At 54.1% G+C, this 15191-nt stretch overlaps 1 protein-coding gene and 1 long non-coding RNA gene across 3 annotated transcripts; both read right to left on the reverse strand.

Moving 5' to 3' along the window:
* Positions 1-1888: 1888 nt before the first annotated feature.
* Positions 1889-9226, reverse strand: LOC144341375 (uncharacterized). The gene is made up of 2 exons (XR_013418257.1): positions 4159-9226; positions 1889-3918 (listed from the first exon to the last, which is right to left on the reverse strand). It is a non-coding gene; the product is annotated as an uncharacterized LOC144341375 (long non-coding RNA).
* A 3602-nt stretch (positions 9227-12828) lies between these two features.
* MRPL36 (mitochondrial ribosomal protein L36) lies at positions 12829-14283 on the reverse strand. Of its 2 annotated transcripts, none has more exons than XM_015139707.3 (2): positions 14222-14283; positions 12829-13375 (listed from the first exon to the last, which is right to left on the reverse strand). In XM_015139707.3, the coding sequence occupies exon 2, from the start codon at positions 13361-13363 to the stop codon at positions 13052-13054; it is 312 nt and encodes a 103-aa protein (XP_014995193.1). In that variant the 5' UTR covers positions 13364-13375; positions 14222-14283; the 3' UTR covers positions 12829-13051. The 2 variants fall into 2 exon arrangements, with proteins under 2 accessions (XP_014995193.1, NP_001245026.1); NM_001258097.1 differs by having other exon boundaries at positions 12830-13375; positions 14243-14276.
* Between the last annotated feature and the right edge of the window lie 908 nt (positions 14284-15191).

The following is a 15191-nucleotide window of genomic DNA, read 5'->3' on the forward strand; positions in this document are numbered from 1 at the left end:
CTCCCTGCATGCAGCAAGCCTGGGTGTCTCGGGGGCCCCTCCACACAGCTGCCCTCGGCTTGGGAGCTGCCCCTCCCCTCCCCTGCCCTCCCCTCCCCTCCCCTGCCCTCCCCTCCCCTCCCCTGCCCTCCCCTGCCCTCCCCTCCCCTCTTCTTAAACCCTGCTCTTATATTTATGAAAGCTGGTGGCCAGGCACAGTGGCTCACGCCTATAATCCCAGAACTTTGGGAGGGCGAGGTGGGCGGGTCACTTGAGGTCAGGAGTTCGAGACCAGCTCAGCCAACATGATAAAACTCCATCTTTACTAAAAATACAAAAATTAGCCAGGTATGGTAGCACATGCCTGTAATCCCAGCTACTCGGGAGACTGAGGCAGAAGAATCGCTTGAACTCGGGAGGCAGAGGTTGCAATGAGCTGAGATCGCACCACTGCACTCTAGCCTGGCGATAGAGTGGGACTTCATCTTAAAAACAAACAAAAACCAAAAACAACAACAACAAAAAAACTGGCTAAAGGTCACCTGAAATCACCCAATTTCCATGTGCCATCTCTTTCCTGCCAGCCCCAACCGACACTGTTTCTCTGAACACCACAATGGGACCCAGCCTTAAGGTGCCATTTTTCCTTCCAAACTCACCTCTTCCCAGTTCCCCACTGAGCAGAGCGAAACATCATCCACTCAGTCGCCGTCAAAAATGAAGCGGCCAGGCGCAAATTCTCCTGTTTCATCACCACACATTGAATGCACAGGTGTGTCTGGTCTACACCTAGGTCTACCCTGGAGTCTACCTTAGGGTCTACACCTGGGTCTACACCTGGGTCTACCCTGGAGTCTACCTTAGGGTCTACACCTGGGTCTACCCTGGAGTCCACCCTAGGGTCTACACCTGGGTCTACCCTGGAGTCCACCCTAGGGTCTACACCTGGGTCTACCCTGGAGTCCACCCTAGGGTCTACACCTGGGTCTACCCTGGAGTCCACCCTAGGGTCTACACCTGGGTCTACCCTGGAGTCCACCCTAGGGGCTACACCTGGGTCTACCCTGGAGTCCACCCTAGGGGCTACACCTGGGTCTACCCTGGAGTCCACCCTAGGGGCTACACCTGGGTCTACCCTGGAGTCCACCCTAGGGGCTACACCTGGGTCTACCCTGGAGTCCACCCTAGGGGCTACACCTGGGTCTACCCTGGAGTCCACCCTAGGGGCTACACCTGTGTCTACCCTGGAGTCCACCCTAGGGGCTACACCTGGGTCTACCCTGGAGTCCACCCTAGGGGCTACACCTGGGTCTACCCTGGAGTCCACCCTAGGGGCTACACCTGGGTCTACCCTGGAGGCCACCCTAGGGGCTACACCTGGGTCTACCCTGGAGTCCACCCTAGGGTCTACACCTGGGTCTACCCTGGAGTCTACCCTAGGGTCTACCCTGGAGTCTACACTTGGGTCTCGCCTCGGGTCCAGGGGTTTCCCTGTCGTCCACTGCCAGCCACAGCGCCCTCTGGTTGGGCCACCACAGTAGCTCTGCCTGACTTCCTGCCGCAGTCCTGGTTCCTGCCGTCCGTTCCACACATGGGGCCGGATGACCCCTGGAAGCACCCACAGGACTTCCAGTCACCTCTGGGATCACGCCCACCCATGCCCAGGCTCTAGACCCTGCCCCTTCTGAGCCCCCAGCCTGGCTCACTGCCCTGCTCCAGCTGCCACCTAGACACACGAACATGCCGTCCCAGGTAACCCCATGAGAAGGGACCCTGAGGTGGGGCTAGGTGGGAGTGTGTGCTGGGGAGACCTCCCAGGACCAGCACAGAAGGAGGCAAACTGCACATAGGGCTGGCATCAAGAGCATTCCAGGGCAGAAGAAGGAAAAGTAGAAGACGAGGCTGGGGATTTGAAACAAATTTGCATTATTTACTATTAATTGAGTCCAAACAAACGGCACAGGAGCTACTCCCCTAAATCTAAAATTAAATCATCATTTCTAGTGGCTCTTCCTCGTCGCCATTGGTGGCCGTCCATCCTACAAATGACTGGCCTGCTTGCCTTAGTGCGTCCTGATAGGGCCAAGGGAAGGCTGCACTCCTCGTGTGAGATGCTGTGGATGTGTTCCGGAGATTTCTGTGGTCATGTCACAGGCAGGGACGTCCCATGTCCACTTGCAGCTCTTGCTTTTGTCCAATTCTTCTTTCAGCACAGAGGGGTGCCGGCTTCGGGTGGAGCCGGGGCTTCATGGCCCTTCTGTTTTCAGGCCACACCAGTGTCCACCCAGCGGGTCTCTGCTCAACACTGGGAGTAAAGAAAACCCAGCCAGGCCCCCACTGGGGAATGGGACCTGGACTTGGCCTGATTTGAGCCATTCTCCTGAGGCCTGTGAGTCCCAAGGCTGTGGGTGGCCTGTGCTCCAGGGTCTCTCCAGATGGGGCTTTGTCTGCAGACACACGAGGCTGTCAGGGGCCTGAGCTGGGCCTGGATTTCCTAGGGAGGCCCTGGAAGGAGGCCGTCCATGAAGCTGGAGGCTGCAGGAGGTGCCTTCGTGGGGAGCCTGCCCTGCGGGAAACTGCTCTTGGCAGACCTGGCATCCCCGGTCCTTTGCTTGTCCTTAAGTGAGCTTCCAGCAAGGCTGCAGCAAGGATTTCCAGGTGCCCAGACTGCTGGGCAGGCTGGGACTAGGGGAAGCAGCGCTCCTGGGCAGGTGAGTGTGAGCTGGGCGGTGCATCCTGGCCAGGCCTCCTCCGCCTGCATTCCCCACGCAGCTCATGACTTTCCCAGGTGAGGCCGAGTTAAACAGAAGAAAACTCGCAGTGCAGCAGTTTCCTTTGCCATGCACTCTTCCCCCAGAGATGGCCTCCAGCCTACCCCCGGCCACCTCCTATCTCCCATATCCCTGTCCTGGAGGGCTGCCTTGCCACCCACATCCGGCCCCCTCTGTCCTGGTACCTCCCCACACAGAGCAGACCTGCCCTGGGCCGGTCCTCTCTTCCCAGGAACATCTCCTCCTTGCCCCTGCTGCCCCAAAGCTGCTAAGCCAGAGTCTGAACCCTGCCCTGCCTCCACTGGGTCCCCAGGAGGGCAGGGCTGTGTGGGTCCCCCTCCCTGGAGCCCACCCTGCCCACGTTGTGGCCAGGACTGGGGTGCTGGAGAGGAGAGCAGGGGCTGGAAACCAGTCTTTCCTCCCTCCTGGGGGTTCCTGGATTTTTTTGAGACCCCAATTGCTGTAGGGCCCTGACCAGAAGGGGCGCCTTCCGGTGGACCAATGGCCTTTACCTACGTGTCCAGCACCTGCCTTCAGTGTCTCCCCGACACCCTGCAGCCCGGGAGCTGTGGCAACCTCATCCTGTCTTCCCTTCTCCCTCCCCTCCTGCTGTTTTTCTGTCTCCATTTCTATCTATCTCTGCCTTTGCTTCTCTGTCTCTGTCTCATTCTCTCTATATGTCTCTGTCTGTCTGTCTCTTTCTCTGCATCTCATCCCCCGGGGTCCCCATCAGCTTAACGGAGGTGTCCACTCTCCACCTGCCCTGGGGTGATACACTTGGTGGGGAGACAGTGTGGTGCAACGCAGTGGATTTTAGATGGGGGGGGGCAGAGCCAATCACTGGCTGGTGGGGGCTCCTCCACTTACAGATGGGGTGACCTGGGGAAAATCACTTCACTGCTTTCACCTGTAAAGTGGGAGGAATGGCGACACCCGCCTCCCGGAGTCCCTTTGAGGATTGAATTGACGAATGCACCCTGAGCAATGCCTCGTGAGTGTGCCCCGTGTAAATGCTGGTGAGACCATTACCCAGGTCTCGGAGGGCACCCAGCCACGCGTGGCTCCTGTGGGGTTCCTGTGGCTGAGTCTTGGGAAACATCAAACAATATTCGTAGCAACACCTCCAGACTGAGCCGTTAGCATCTGACCATGACAAGGGCTGCCTTTTCTGCGAGTAGAGACAGAGATTACATTCTGTGGTGGGAAGTGCAACTTCAGGGTAGCCTGGGTGATACCTGTGAACTCAGCAGCTATGATAAATACTAAAGCAAAAGCAAATTTTGCATTTCAAAATAGTAAAAGTAAAAAATCAAAATTCTGATAGTATTGAGAGCTGAAAACCATTTGTTAATAAAAGCCTCCCAATGAAAAGTGTTAGAAAATCTAACAATAATTATTGGAATCTTACCACATGCAGTTCTTCCTAAGCAAGTTTTACTGCAAGTCCTATGAGAAGGTTCGAAGGTTCTGGCCACAGAGCACCAGAACCAACGGATTCAGCCGCCAGCAGCTAAGGGCAACCTCCCTCCTTTCCTCACAGCAGCCTCCGATGAAAGCAACATCCGGGTGACGCTGGGAGAGCTGCCTAGAGGGATGAGAGGAGCAGGGGCCCCGGGTGTTTCCTTTGTCCTCCAGCTCTTCCCCGTCTGACTGCCTGGAATGTTGGGAGTAATTGCTAGAGCACTGGCCACCCTATCGTGCCAGGAGTTTGTCATGAGGATGGAAAGTAAGCACCAGGGTTGGCTGGTGAGGGAGAAGAGAAGGAGACCGGGAAGTCCAAACACGGAGATGCCTTGGCCTTTGGACAGCCTTCCTTGAGGCAGGCAGGCAATATGCTGTATGTTTGGTTTAAACCACGGCTGAGGCAGGAGAATAGGGTCTGGAGAAGGGGAACCTAAGGCCGATTCACGCTGACTTCCTAGAACTAAATCCAAAGGAAAACTCCAACTTTCTGTGCCCAAGTAACCACAGGACCAGAGGCTACTCCCTTTGCAACCCCTCCCCCTTTTTTCTCAGTGGCAGATGAAAAATTGAAAGTACTTCTGATTAGTCCCCTCCTGCAACCAATCAGGCTGGTCTAGGGCCAAGTCTGTATTTGCATGGGAGTATAATACTGTAATTTCACTTCAGCCTCTGATTGGTCACTTTCCACAACCAATCAGACGTTTGTATAGGGTATAACTTTGTAATTTTGCTTCAGCCTCTGATTGGTCCCCTTCCACAACCAATCAGACTGATCATAGGCCACTACTTCATTTACGTAGGGTGTACACAAGTAACCAATGGGAAACCACTAGAGGGTATTTAAACCCCAGAAAATTCTGTAACTTGCTCAGGCCCGTTTCCATCATGTGGAGTGCACTTTCATTTCCAATAAATCTCTACTTTTGTTGCTTCATTCTTTCCTTGCTTTGTTTGTACATTTCGTCCAATTCTTTGTTCAAGACACCAAGAACCTCCATACCTTCCACCAGTAACACTGCTATTTTCATCCCTTCTCTTTTGAAGTGGACACAATTTGTAACCAGCTGTACATCTTTGGATGATCAGGCAGGACTCTCCTAATACATGAATCTATATACATAGCATGCATTTGGCACAGTGCATGATTCAAGATAAAAGCTTCATAAACATTTGGCTGGATGAGTAAAGAATTAGAGTTTGATTCACTGACCACAGGAAATGCCTTTATCCTATCTCAAACAGCATGCTAGCTAATTAAACTGATCAAAATTATACGTAAGAAATCGATGACAATTTTGGAATAGGTGACTGCATTCTTAACCACTGAAAGAACCTTAGAAGAAAGCGTTGCCTCCAGACGTCCTGAGAGACAGCAGACAGGCCGCCGGGATTTCTGGGTAGCAATTCATCCTGTGTTGACTCTAACAGCATCACTCTGTAAGGAAAAACATGCACCGCTTTCTGAGGAAAAGACAATGAATCTTTAGTGGTGGCCAGCCAGGGGAAGCAATTCTCATCTCCACCCTGGGGAGCTGCTTGGGTGGGTCCTAAGGCTCCTGGGGTTGGCTTCCTAACAGCATGCTTCTGAACACTGACACAGCCTAAGTCAATTTCTCATGCAATGCAAAACAGCTTTCTTTGTTGTATGCATTCCTCATTTCTTCCATGCGTTTTAAATAGGAAACGACAGTGGGAACTGGGAGAAAAAAACAACCTCTAATTGGGAATCATGACCACTAATTATAAAATGGGGGAAAATGCTTTAAAAGTCAAAAAGAGGAGTGAGAAAAGATAAACTTGTGTATAAATGCAGAAAAACCCTCAGTCATAAATAATGCTCACAATATCCTAAACCACCTTGAGAAAATGAAGGAAACAGCCACCTGGGGGAAGAATGGGGATGCCCCCGGGTCACTGGCAGGAGCTGCTGTCCAGATGCAGCCTCAGGTTGCAAGACGGTGCACAAGACAGAAACAAGAATTACAGGCATTTGTTTAGAGACTCACAGGATAGAGCCCAGAGGTCCTGCAGGAGCTAATAATCCTGCTGGCTTCTAGGGAGAGAACTTCATTATATACTCAGGGGTCATTTACATTTTGAACCATGTGAACACATTATCTAGTAATACTAATTTAAATTAAAATTGTTTTCAAAAACGTTCTATACTGTAGTGGGTTGAACAGCATCCCCTGCAAAATTCCTGTCTACATGAAACCTCGAAATGTGATCCTATTTGGAAATAGAGTCTTTGTAGATGTAATTAAGAATTTCCAGATGAAATTATCCTGGATTAGGGTGGGCCCTAAAGCAATGATGGGTGTCTTTCTAAGAAGAGGAGCAGGCACAGATTCACAGAACAGAGGAGAAGGCCTGACGAAGACACAGGCAGAGGATGGAGCCCTGTGGCCAGGGCCCAGAAAGGCCTGGGGCCACAGAAGCTAGAAGAGGCAGGAGGAATCCGAAGTCTTTGGAGGAAGCGCTGCCTGGCCCACACCTGGATGTTGGACATCTAGCCTCCAGAGCTGCAAGAGAAGACATTTCTTTTGTTACAGTTTGTAGTAAATGTTTATGGCAGTCACAAGCAACTAACGCACCACTTCATTCCTTTTTAAATCATCTTAGTCTCTAAAGAAGTATACTTGAAGTGTAATTAACAAAATAAATTCCCCCCCACTTTTTTTTTTTGTTTGTTTTTGGAGATAGTTTCATGCTGTCCCCCAGGCTGGAGTGCAATGGCATGATCATGGCTCACTGCAGCCTCAACCTCCCAGGCTCAGATGATCTTCCCAACTCAGCCTCCCAAGCAGCTAAGATCACAGACATGCACCGCCATGCCCAGCTACTTTTGGTATTTTTGTAGAGACAGGGTTTCACCATGTTGCTCAGGCTGTTTCTGAACGCCTGGGCCTCCTGCCCAGCGATCCTCCTGCCTCAGCCTCCCAAAGTGCTAGGATTACAGGGAGGAGCCACTGTGCCTGGCCTTTCCCCTTTTCAATCTTAAATATGTCTTCATCTGGGATGAACAAGAGAGCTGTCTTTCTAAAGCCGATAGGCATGTAATGCACAATAATAAAATATTATACAATTTGTTTCTCACCCAGTCACTTACTCAACAAAAGCCAAAGAGAATTGCTATGTTTGGTATAATTAAAAAATAAATAATATATATCACAGTTTTTTCCAAAGTACTTTTATATGAAACTGGTTCATTGAGTTCTTAGGGCTTTACACTTTAAATTTAGGGAGAGCACATTATTTCAAGATTTAAATTTTGCAACAACACAAGTCAAAAATAATTTGAGTAATGAAGGGAAGGAGAGCATCATCCTGCCTGGGACTGCGTCCAGACAATCCAAGAGACATGTGCAGAGCCCGTGCACGTGTGCGAGGTGTGATGTGATGTGAACACACCAGTGTTGCTCCCGATAGGGAGGAAGGAGAGACCATGGCGTCTGCTCTAAATCTTCTTTTTATTTATCCTTTTTTTCGAGACCGAGTTTTGCTCTGTCCTACAGGCTAGAATGCAGCAGTGTGATCTTGGCTCACTGCAACCTCCACTTTCCAGGTTCAAGCAATTCTCCCACCTCAGCCTCCTGAGTAGGTGGGATTACAGGCGCCCGCCACCATGCCCGGGCTGATTTTTTATTTTTATTTTTATTTTTTTTTATTTTTAGTAGAGACAGGGTTTCACCATGTTGGCTAGGCTAACCTCAAGTGAACCCCCCGCCTCGGCCTCCTGAAGTGCTGGGATTACAGGCATGAGCCACTCTGCCTGGCCTAGTTATACTTTTTGACTTTTAAAAACGAGTAACAGGGCCAAGCACGGTGGCTCAAGCCCGTAATCCCAGCACTTTGGGAGGCCGAGACGGGCGGATCACGAGGTCGGGAGATCGTGACCATCCTGGCTAACACGATGAAACCCCGTCTCTACTAAAAAATACAAAAAACTAGCCGGGCGAGGTGGCGGACGCCTGTAGTCCTAGCTACTCCGGAGGCTGAGGCAGGAGAATGGCGTGAACCCAGAGGCGGAGCTTGTAGTGAGCAGAGATCACGCCACTGCACTCCAGCCTGGGCGACAGAGCCAGACTCCGTCTCAAAAAAAAAAAAAAAAAAAAAAAAGAAATATGTCTTGGCATTAGTTTCAAGATGGCTTGCAGCGAGCCACATCATTTGCCCTAAGGCTGCATGGTTACCATTTGTCGCAGGGCTGCGTGGTTACCAGGAGCCTGTGTGACCACTGATTTCGCATCTGCCCGTCGCTGAACGTGTATTTCTAGAAAAATCCAGGGTGAAACTTGTCCCACACTCCAGTGCCAGAGGTGCTCAGGGTTCTCTTGGGCAGGACCGTTCAACCAAGTCCACAGAGCAAAATGTGGGCTTGGCCTTAAAAGGGGTGATCAAGGAGGAGACGGGCTTCCTCTCAGGAGCAGGCACGGAGGTGCAGGTCTGCCTTTGCTTGCCGAGTGCCCGGGGCAGGCCGGGCTGGTGGGAGATGCTGCAGACGCAAACACGGCTGGGAAGCAGGCTGTGCCTCCACGCAGCATGCTCACCTGTTCAGGCTGCAATAACAGAAATTCTGATGGCCTGACTTACAGACAGGAAACTTACTTCTCACAGCTCTGGAGGCTGAAGTCCAGCATCAAGGCGCCGGCAGCTTCCGTGTCTGGTGGGGCTTCGTGGCTCAGACAGGGCTCCTCCCCACACGCTGGACGGGCGAACTGGCTCTCCGGACTCCCTTTTCTCAGGCCCAAACCCCATCACAAGGCCCTGGCGCAGGACGGAGTCACCTCCTGAAGGCCCCATTCCAAAGCACTCCCACGGGGCATTAGGCTTCAACACAGGAGTTTTTGGTGACACAAACATTGAGACCACAGCACCCAGCTCTCTGGGTTCCCAGAACCCTGTGGGAGGGCTGGGTCGCGCCTGCCCCCTTTTAACCACGAGGCTTCCATGGAAGCTTCTTGCCGGAGGCTGGACACTGAGGGATGCTGGGATCAACACTCAGACCCGGGGGTTGCCCCAGCCCTCATTGCTTTCTCCGCATCCCTCTGGCCTCAGTCACACGGCTGCACGCTGCAGCAGCAAACACCAGGCTCGAGCGCATCAACACACACAGGTGTGGCCCGCTCACACCAAGTCCACCAGGGGACCGACTGATTCCCGCCTGAATCCTTCGGCCCTTCCATCTCCCCAGCCCCTCCGCTGTCGGCCCTTCGGTCTCCCGACCACCTCCGCGATGGCTGGGGGAAGAACGAATGCACCGCGCGGTGAGCGCTTCCGCCGCAAAGCAGCACATCACCTCTGCTCGGCGACCCTCAGCCAGCCTCACAGGCCACAGCAGGTCTCACAGCCATGCCCACTCGCAGGGAGGAGGCAGGGAAGCCCCAGCCCCCACCGGTCTGGCAGAGGAAGGAGACCTGGACTACGGGAGCACCAGTCTCGCCTCCCACCCTCCTACGTGAATGAGGGTGACGCTGCCAGGTGGGTGGTCTGTCAGTTAGACCTGGTCGGTGAATAGCCACCTAGGCGGATACAGACATGACCGTGTCCACCTCCTTCCGGAAATGCAGAGACAGCTCCTATGCTCTTCTCTCCATCCGGGTGTCATTTACTTTTCCTTCGCTTGCACTGCTGTCCCCAGTTGATCCTACTCTAAAAGTCTCTCGAGAGAATAACCTAATAACATACACCTGAATAGCACTTCCAACTTCTCACAGTATTTTCAATCCATCCACCACACCTTCAGGAGACAGGGAGGACGTTGGCGAGACAGGGTTGGCATCTGGCAGGGCCCCCGGCCCACCTGTAGGTCATGCGAGTGCAGGGATAGCTCCTGACAGGATGACCGTGCCGGCCCACGTGCCCACCCCTCCTCTGTCTGCAGCCGCCCTTCTCTGTGCCCATGAGGATCTGCTCAGCCCACCTTCAGGTGGCTTGGAAGTGCCTGGGATTTAAATCCCCACATGGTGACCCTCAACCAAGAGTGATGAGCATCTGTGGATAAAACGTCCCCCGGTCCTCATCCCCTGTGGGACACCAAGGCACATTCCGCCAGAGCTCAGGGGACACAACAGGGTGGCACCTGGTGCCCCTCTCGTTCTGTGCCCTGGAAGCTCCTCTCCCTCCCTGATTCACGTCCCTACTCCCCATCTTGACTTCTGAGATCACCTCCCAGCGGTGCGCCTGCATCCCAGCCCTCGTCATGAGGTGTGCCCAGTTAGGACAGGCGGCAGCAACCCTGGCTCACTGTTGGGGAAACGTATTACCCCCCAGGGAGTGCGTTACAGTGTCTGGGGCACTTTTGGTTGGCCCTGCTTGTGTGTGGGGTGCTCCCGACATCTTGTGGTGGAGCCTAGGGATGCTGAACGCCTGGCAGGGCCTAGGATGGGCCCAGGGCACGACCCAGCCCCAGATGTCCACAGCACTGATGTCCAGGATCCCTGGCGTGGTTCTGCAGCACTCTTGTTTTAGTAACTTGTTCTGGACTGAAGCCTGGATAGGTAATTATCAGCCTTAGATTTCTACTCAAGCAAAATTAGCAGAATCCCACCTTTCCCTGTTGGATCAAGCGTGCCGTGAAATCCACGCCTTCTTTATTCCTTCCTGTTGGCTCCTGTGCCATGCTGCCTTGCTGGGTACGCATCTGTGCAATCATCAAGAGGCCGCGACTGTGTATGCCTACGTTTCCATGGCACGTAAGCATATCACACCCAACTGTAGGCATGCAGCCGGTGGTCAGGTCTCCCCCCAGAGCACCGTGTGCTGCAAACACCCAGTTTTCGCCCACGCAGGATGGCTTGGATGCCTCTTGCCCGTGCCCAGCCTCAGGCCCCTCCTCGCGTTGCCTCCCCTGCAACCAAAAGTTTCAGCGTGGCCATCATCCCCTGCAGGGAACATCCTGGACCTCTGCCTTGGAGGGCCTGGCACGCCTCACGCACAGCACTCGCCAGCCTCCGTTTTACACGCTGCTGGGCAGGAAGGGTGTGAGGGCAGCAGCACCTCTTCTCCTCCTCATCCCAGGGCCCAGGCTAAGGGAGCTCGGGAAGCATCAGCAAGCCATGCTGGGGGCTGTCAGGACCCTGTGGTTCTCAAACCACATCACCCACCCCGTGAGAGATCAGAAACACGGAAGGCACTGGCTGAAGGTCGCAGTCCACTGAGGGTCACTACAGCGGCTCTGCTGACTCATCACACCCTCCTGCACCGACTGTTCAGGAGGTGTTTGCAGACACGCGCATATATATGTGGACACACTCATGCATGCACACACACATGCCACATACACACATGCACGCACATGCACACGCTTGAGGAAAGTCCTCTCTCTTGCTGAACTATCCTCAGTCCCAGTGCATGACAGGTCTCCTAGTGGGCTCTGGCTTCTGACATTTTCAGGGTCCTCCGTGACACACACTCTAGAGAGTGCATCAACTCCTCACTTAAGAACAGCTTGAGAAAGGGCTTCCCTTTCACTGCACAACATAAGCAGGCTCTTCGCACGGCTGGTTCCCTTCTCTTTCAAGTAATAATGCCCTCCACCTTCAACTGGCCAGACACCTGCGGGCTGCAACACCCACGTCAAGCTGCTCGCAGAGGCCCTTCGTAGGGTCAATGGGCACAGCACAGAGTTCACAGCAACCCACACCGGCGTCTGCTCCCCTTCGAGAAGTGATGGGGGTGCTGGGGCTAAGCTTTGACCCTGATGTGGCCATTGTGCCCCCTCTGCTGCCCCACCAGGCCTTTCTGGGTGACCTTGCTGTGCCCCTGCTGCTGCTGTGGGTGGGAGGGCGCTCCCCCAGGGCTAGGCTTCTTGCATGGTCTCCTGTCTCAAGAAACTGCTTTCTGGGAGAAGGGGAGGCGTCCCTGACCAGGAGGAAAGGAGCCGTGAGAAGGCCGTCCCCACATCTCAGCATCTGCTCTGGGTTGGACTGTGCTCCCTACCCCCAAATTCATGTTGACGACAGCACTTCCCCAAGGCATGGGGCTCACTCAACTCTGAATCCCGGTGCCCAGGGCAGGACCAGTCCACTCCATCCCTCCAATTCCTTGCCAGGCGTGGCCACCCTCTAGCAAGGGGAGCTCCTGGCCTCCCCCCGAATCTGGGCTCACCCTAGGGACTTGCTGAACTGAAAAAGCGCAGCAGAAATGACATGCTGGAATTTCTGAGGCTGGGTCACAGGAAGCCTCGTAGCGTCTGCTTGGGTCTCTCAGGACACTCTCAGGAAGCTCACTCTGGGCAGCGCAAGCCACGCCGTGGGCACTGCCTGAGGAGGTGCCACGTGCAGTCTGAAGAGCACTGAGACCCAGACAGGAGTGCCGGTGCCATCTTAAGTGGGTCCTGCAGTTAATGCCACACATAACAGACAAACCTCTCAGCTGAGCCCATCCCAAACGCCCCACAAAATTGTGAGCAATGTAAAATGGCTGATTTAAGCCACTAAGCCTTGGCTTGTACAGCAACGGGCAACCAAAACACTGACCATTTCTTCCAAGAGGCTCTAAGCAGCCTCACGGAGACAGAGAAGTCCTGCCTGGCCTCACCCAGCACCATCCAATCCCTACCTGCATCCAGAGTTCAGGGAGGATGAATGAACTAAGCTATTCAGATGGTCTATTTTAATAGGAAAATGTTTTTAATTGGAACATTTTAGAAATAAGATGATGCTATGTCTTCTATAGTTACTCATTTACACTGAAAAGTGATGGGTAACTTTTAAGACGTTTGCTTCCAGTCACTCTCCCCTGACTCCTTGATGTGGTAATTCCTTCCATGAAATACAACCGTTCTCCCAAGTGACGCAATGATGAGTATGTGCCTGACTCTGGAGGGAAAGGGTCTACATCTGTCTCTGCTTGTGCCTCGGGTTGGTTTTACAACAGACGTACCACCGGCCCCGCCTCTTCACCAGGTAACAGTCCCTGCAGCGCTTCTTAAGAACCACCTTGGTTTTGAAACTCAGCGCGGGCAGCAGGCGGGGCAGGAGGCCGGGTGAGAGAAGTGAGCGTACTTCTGCCCCGGCTTTCACAGCCACGGGGGCTGCACCTCGAAGGGATCCCATCAGAAATGTGGAGAGGACTCGAGGCTTCACTGTGTGACGACTAAGATATAGCAGAGGGTTCACCATCTTCCTTATAAAAAGATTTGCCATGTTGTGGCGAATCTGTGGGAGAGAGAAAAAAAGGTGTTATAGCGTCTCCTGCGATTCCGCCTGCTCTTTAAGGCTTCCTTTTCCCTGTTTCACTGAGGCTTGGGAGGGCAGGGACTTTGGGGTCGGAGGGCATTCCAGTACCAGCTGCAGCCTCGACCTGAGCTTCAACACTGCCTTAATCAGCCAAGTGTGCCAGGAGAATAAGGGGCAGTGGACGGAGGCTTCCTTCCCTTCCCGCTTGCTGCAAGTGTAGGCGAGTGTGCAAAGCCCCGCGATGTTGAGGAGCGGCTCACTTGGCTGGGAGGGAGCTTAAACTTAGGCCTCATCCCTTTCCAAACAGTTACACCAGGTCAAGGGCGGTTCAGCTGATGAGCTCCTCCCTCCAACTTTCCCCAGTCCCAGGGGCCCTCCTTCGGGCCAGCTTCGGGACAAACCCCAGGGACAGCGACTCCCTGGCCCCGGCCCTGGAAGGGCACGGAGCTCTGGCAGCCGGCCGCCCGCCCCTGCTTCCCCATGCGCCCCAGCCCCTAGGGTTCAGTGGCCCCGGCTGGGAGGAGCTGTGTCTGCAGGGCCCGGAGGACACCGCGGCACCGGGGCCGGCCCTGCGCGCTGGCTGTGGCGTCGCGTTCGGGAGCCGCCGGGTCCCCCGCCCTGGGTTCGCTGGGCATCCCCTCCCGTCGGCCCTGTCGGGGGCCCATGGTCGGACCCGCGCCCCCCACTCTGGCCCTCCGAGACCGCCAGGCCCCGGGCCACGCTCCTCTGACCGCGGCCCACTAGGAGAGACAGGCCCGAGGGTTTCAAGGTGGCCGGCCCCACCCTTTCGCAGCCCCAACCCTCAGGACACCCAGGACCACTGACCAGAAGAGACGGCGCCCGTACCTGGCCGCACGCTCTCACCAAGCGCCGTTCCCCGCGTCTGCGCACTGGCACGCCGACGCCGCTGCCAGGAAGAAAGATGGCGGCAGTGGGGTCACGTGGCGTGTCCACATCCAGTGCGGGGCGCAGAGACGCAGCGGCGAGTGCGCAGGCGCTGGAGTCCGACGCATCACTCCCCGACTGCGAGCTACCTGCGGGCCACCGGGATCGCCGCCTTGTGGGACTGGAGCGCTCTCGAGAAAATAAATGCAGAAACAGGAACGAAAATGGATATCCGGAACGAAAAGAAATTACAACCAATTAGACCTTAGAAAAAACTGCCAAATACCAATGTCAAAACAAACTGAGAAGGAGGACATGTTTTTAAGTGGACAGGAGAAATGTAAACAAGTTCCGGGAAACGAGTGGAGACGGGCAGTAGTTGCAGCTGGTTACGGCTATTTTTCCCAACATTATGAGAAACTTCAGACATACAGAAAAAAGGAAAGAATTTTACTGTGAACACCCATATACTTGCCATCTAGATTCTACACTTAGCTCGCTTATCCCTGCCTTTTCAGGTATCTACCCGTGACTCCATCCGCCTTCCTTTGTGTGTCCAGGTGAGTTGCAAACGTGGCTGCATCCACCCCGCGCTCCCTGCAGGCCCCAACGCTTCATCCCAGCTCCCGCTTTTCGCACCTGATCCGGCAAACACCGGCCAGAGCGCTGGAGTTTATCAGCTCCAGAACAAATCTCCCTCTGACCACCACGTTTGCTGGGACATCTTTCCATTTTCAGGAGGTTTTTACGTGCATTCTCGTTTCTCATCGCCTTTCCCTCTCTTCAGCCTCTCACCGGCGACTCATCGATCTCTACTGTTCTGTTCTTCGAGTCACCTGGTCCTCAGACTCTGACCACAGCAAATAAAAGCTGGATGCTGGAGCGTTAAGCTGGGATTTATACCAAGTCA

Source organism: Macaca mulatta, chromosome 6, assembly GCF_049350105.2.
Source record: "Macaca mulatta isolate MMU2019108-1 chromosome 6, T2T-MMU8v2.0, whole genome shotgun sequence".
In the NCBI taxonomy this organism is placed as follows: domain Eukaryota; kingdom Metazoa; phylum Chordata; class Mammalia; order Primates; family Cercopithecidae; genus Macaca; species Macaca mulatta.

What these genes read in the sequence shown, in the direction of transcription:
- MRPL36 (XM_015139707.3), bottom strand. Translation starts at nt 13,363, where the DNA reads ATGGCAAATCTTTTTATAAGGAAGATGGTGAACCCTCTGCTATATCTT.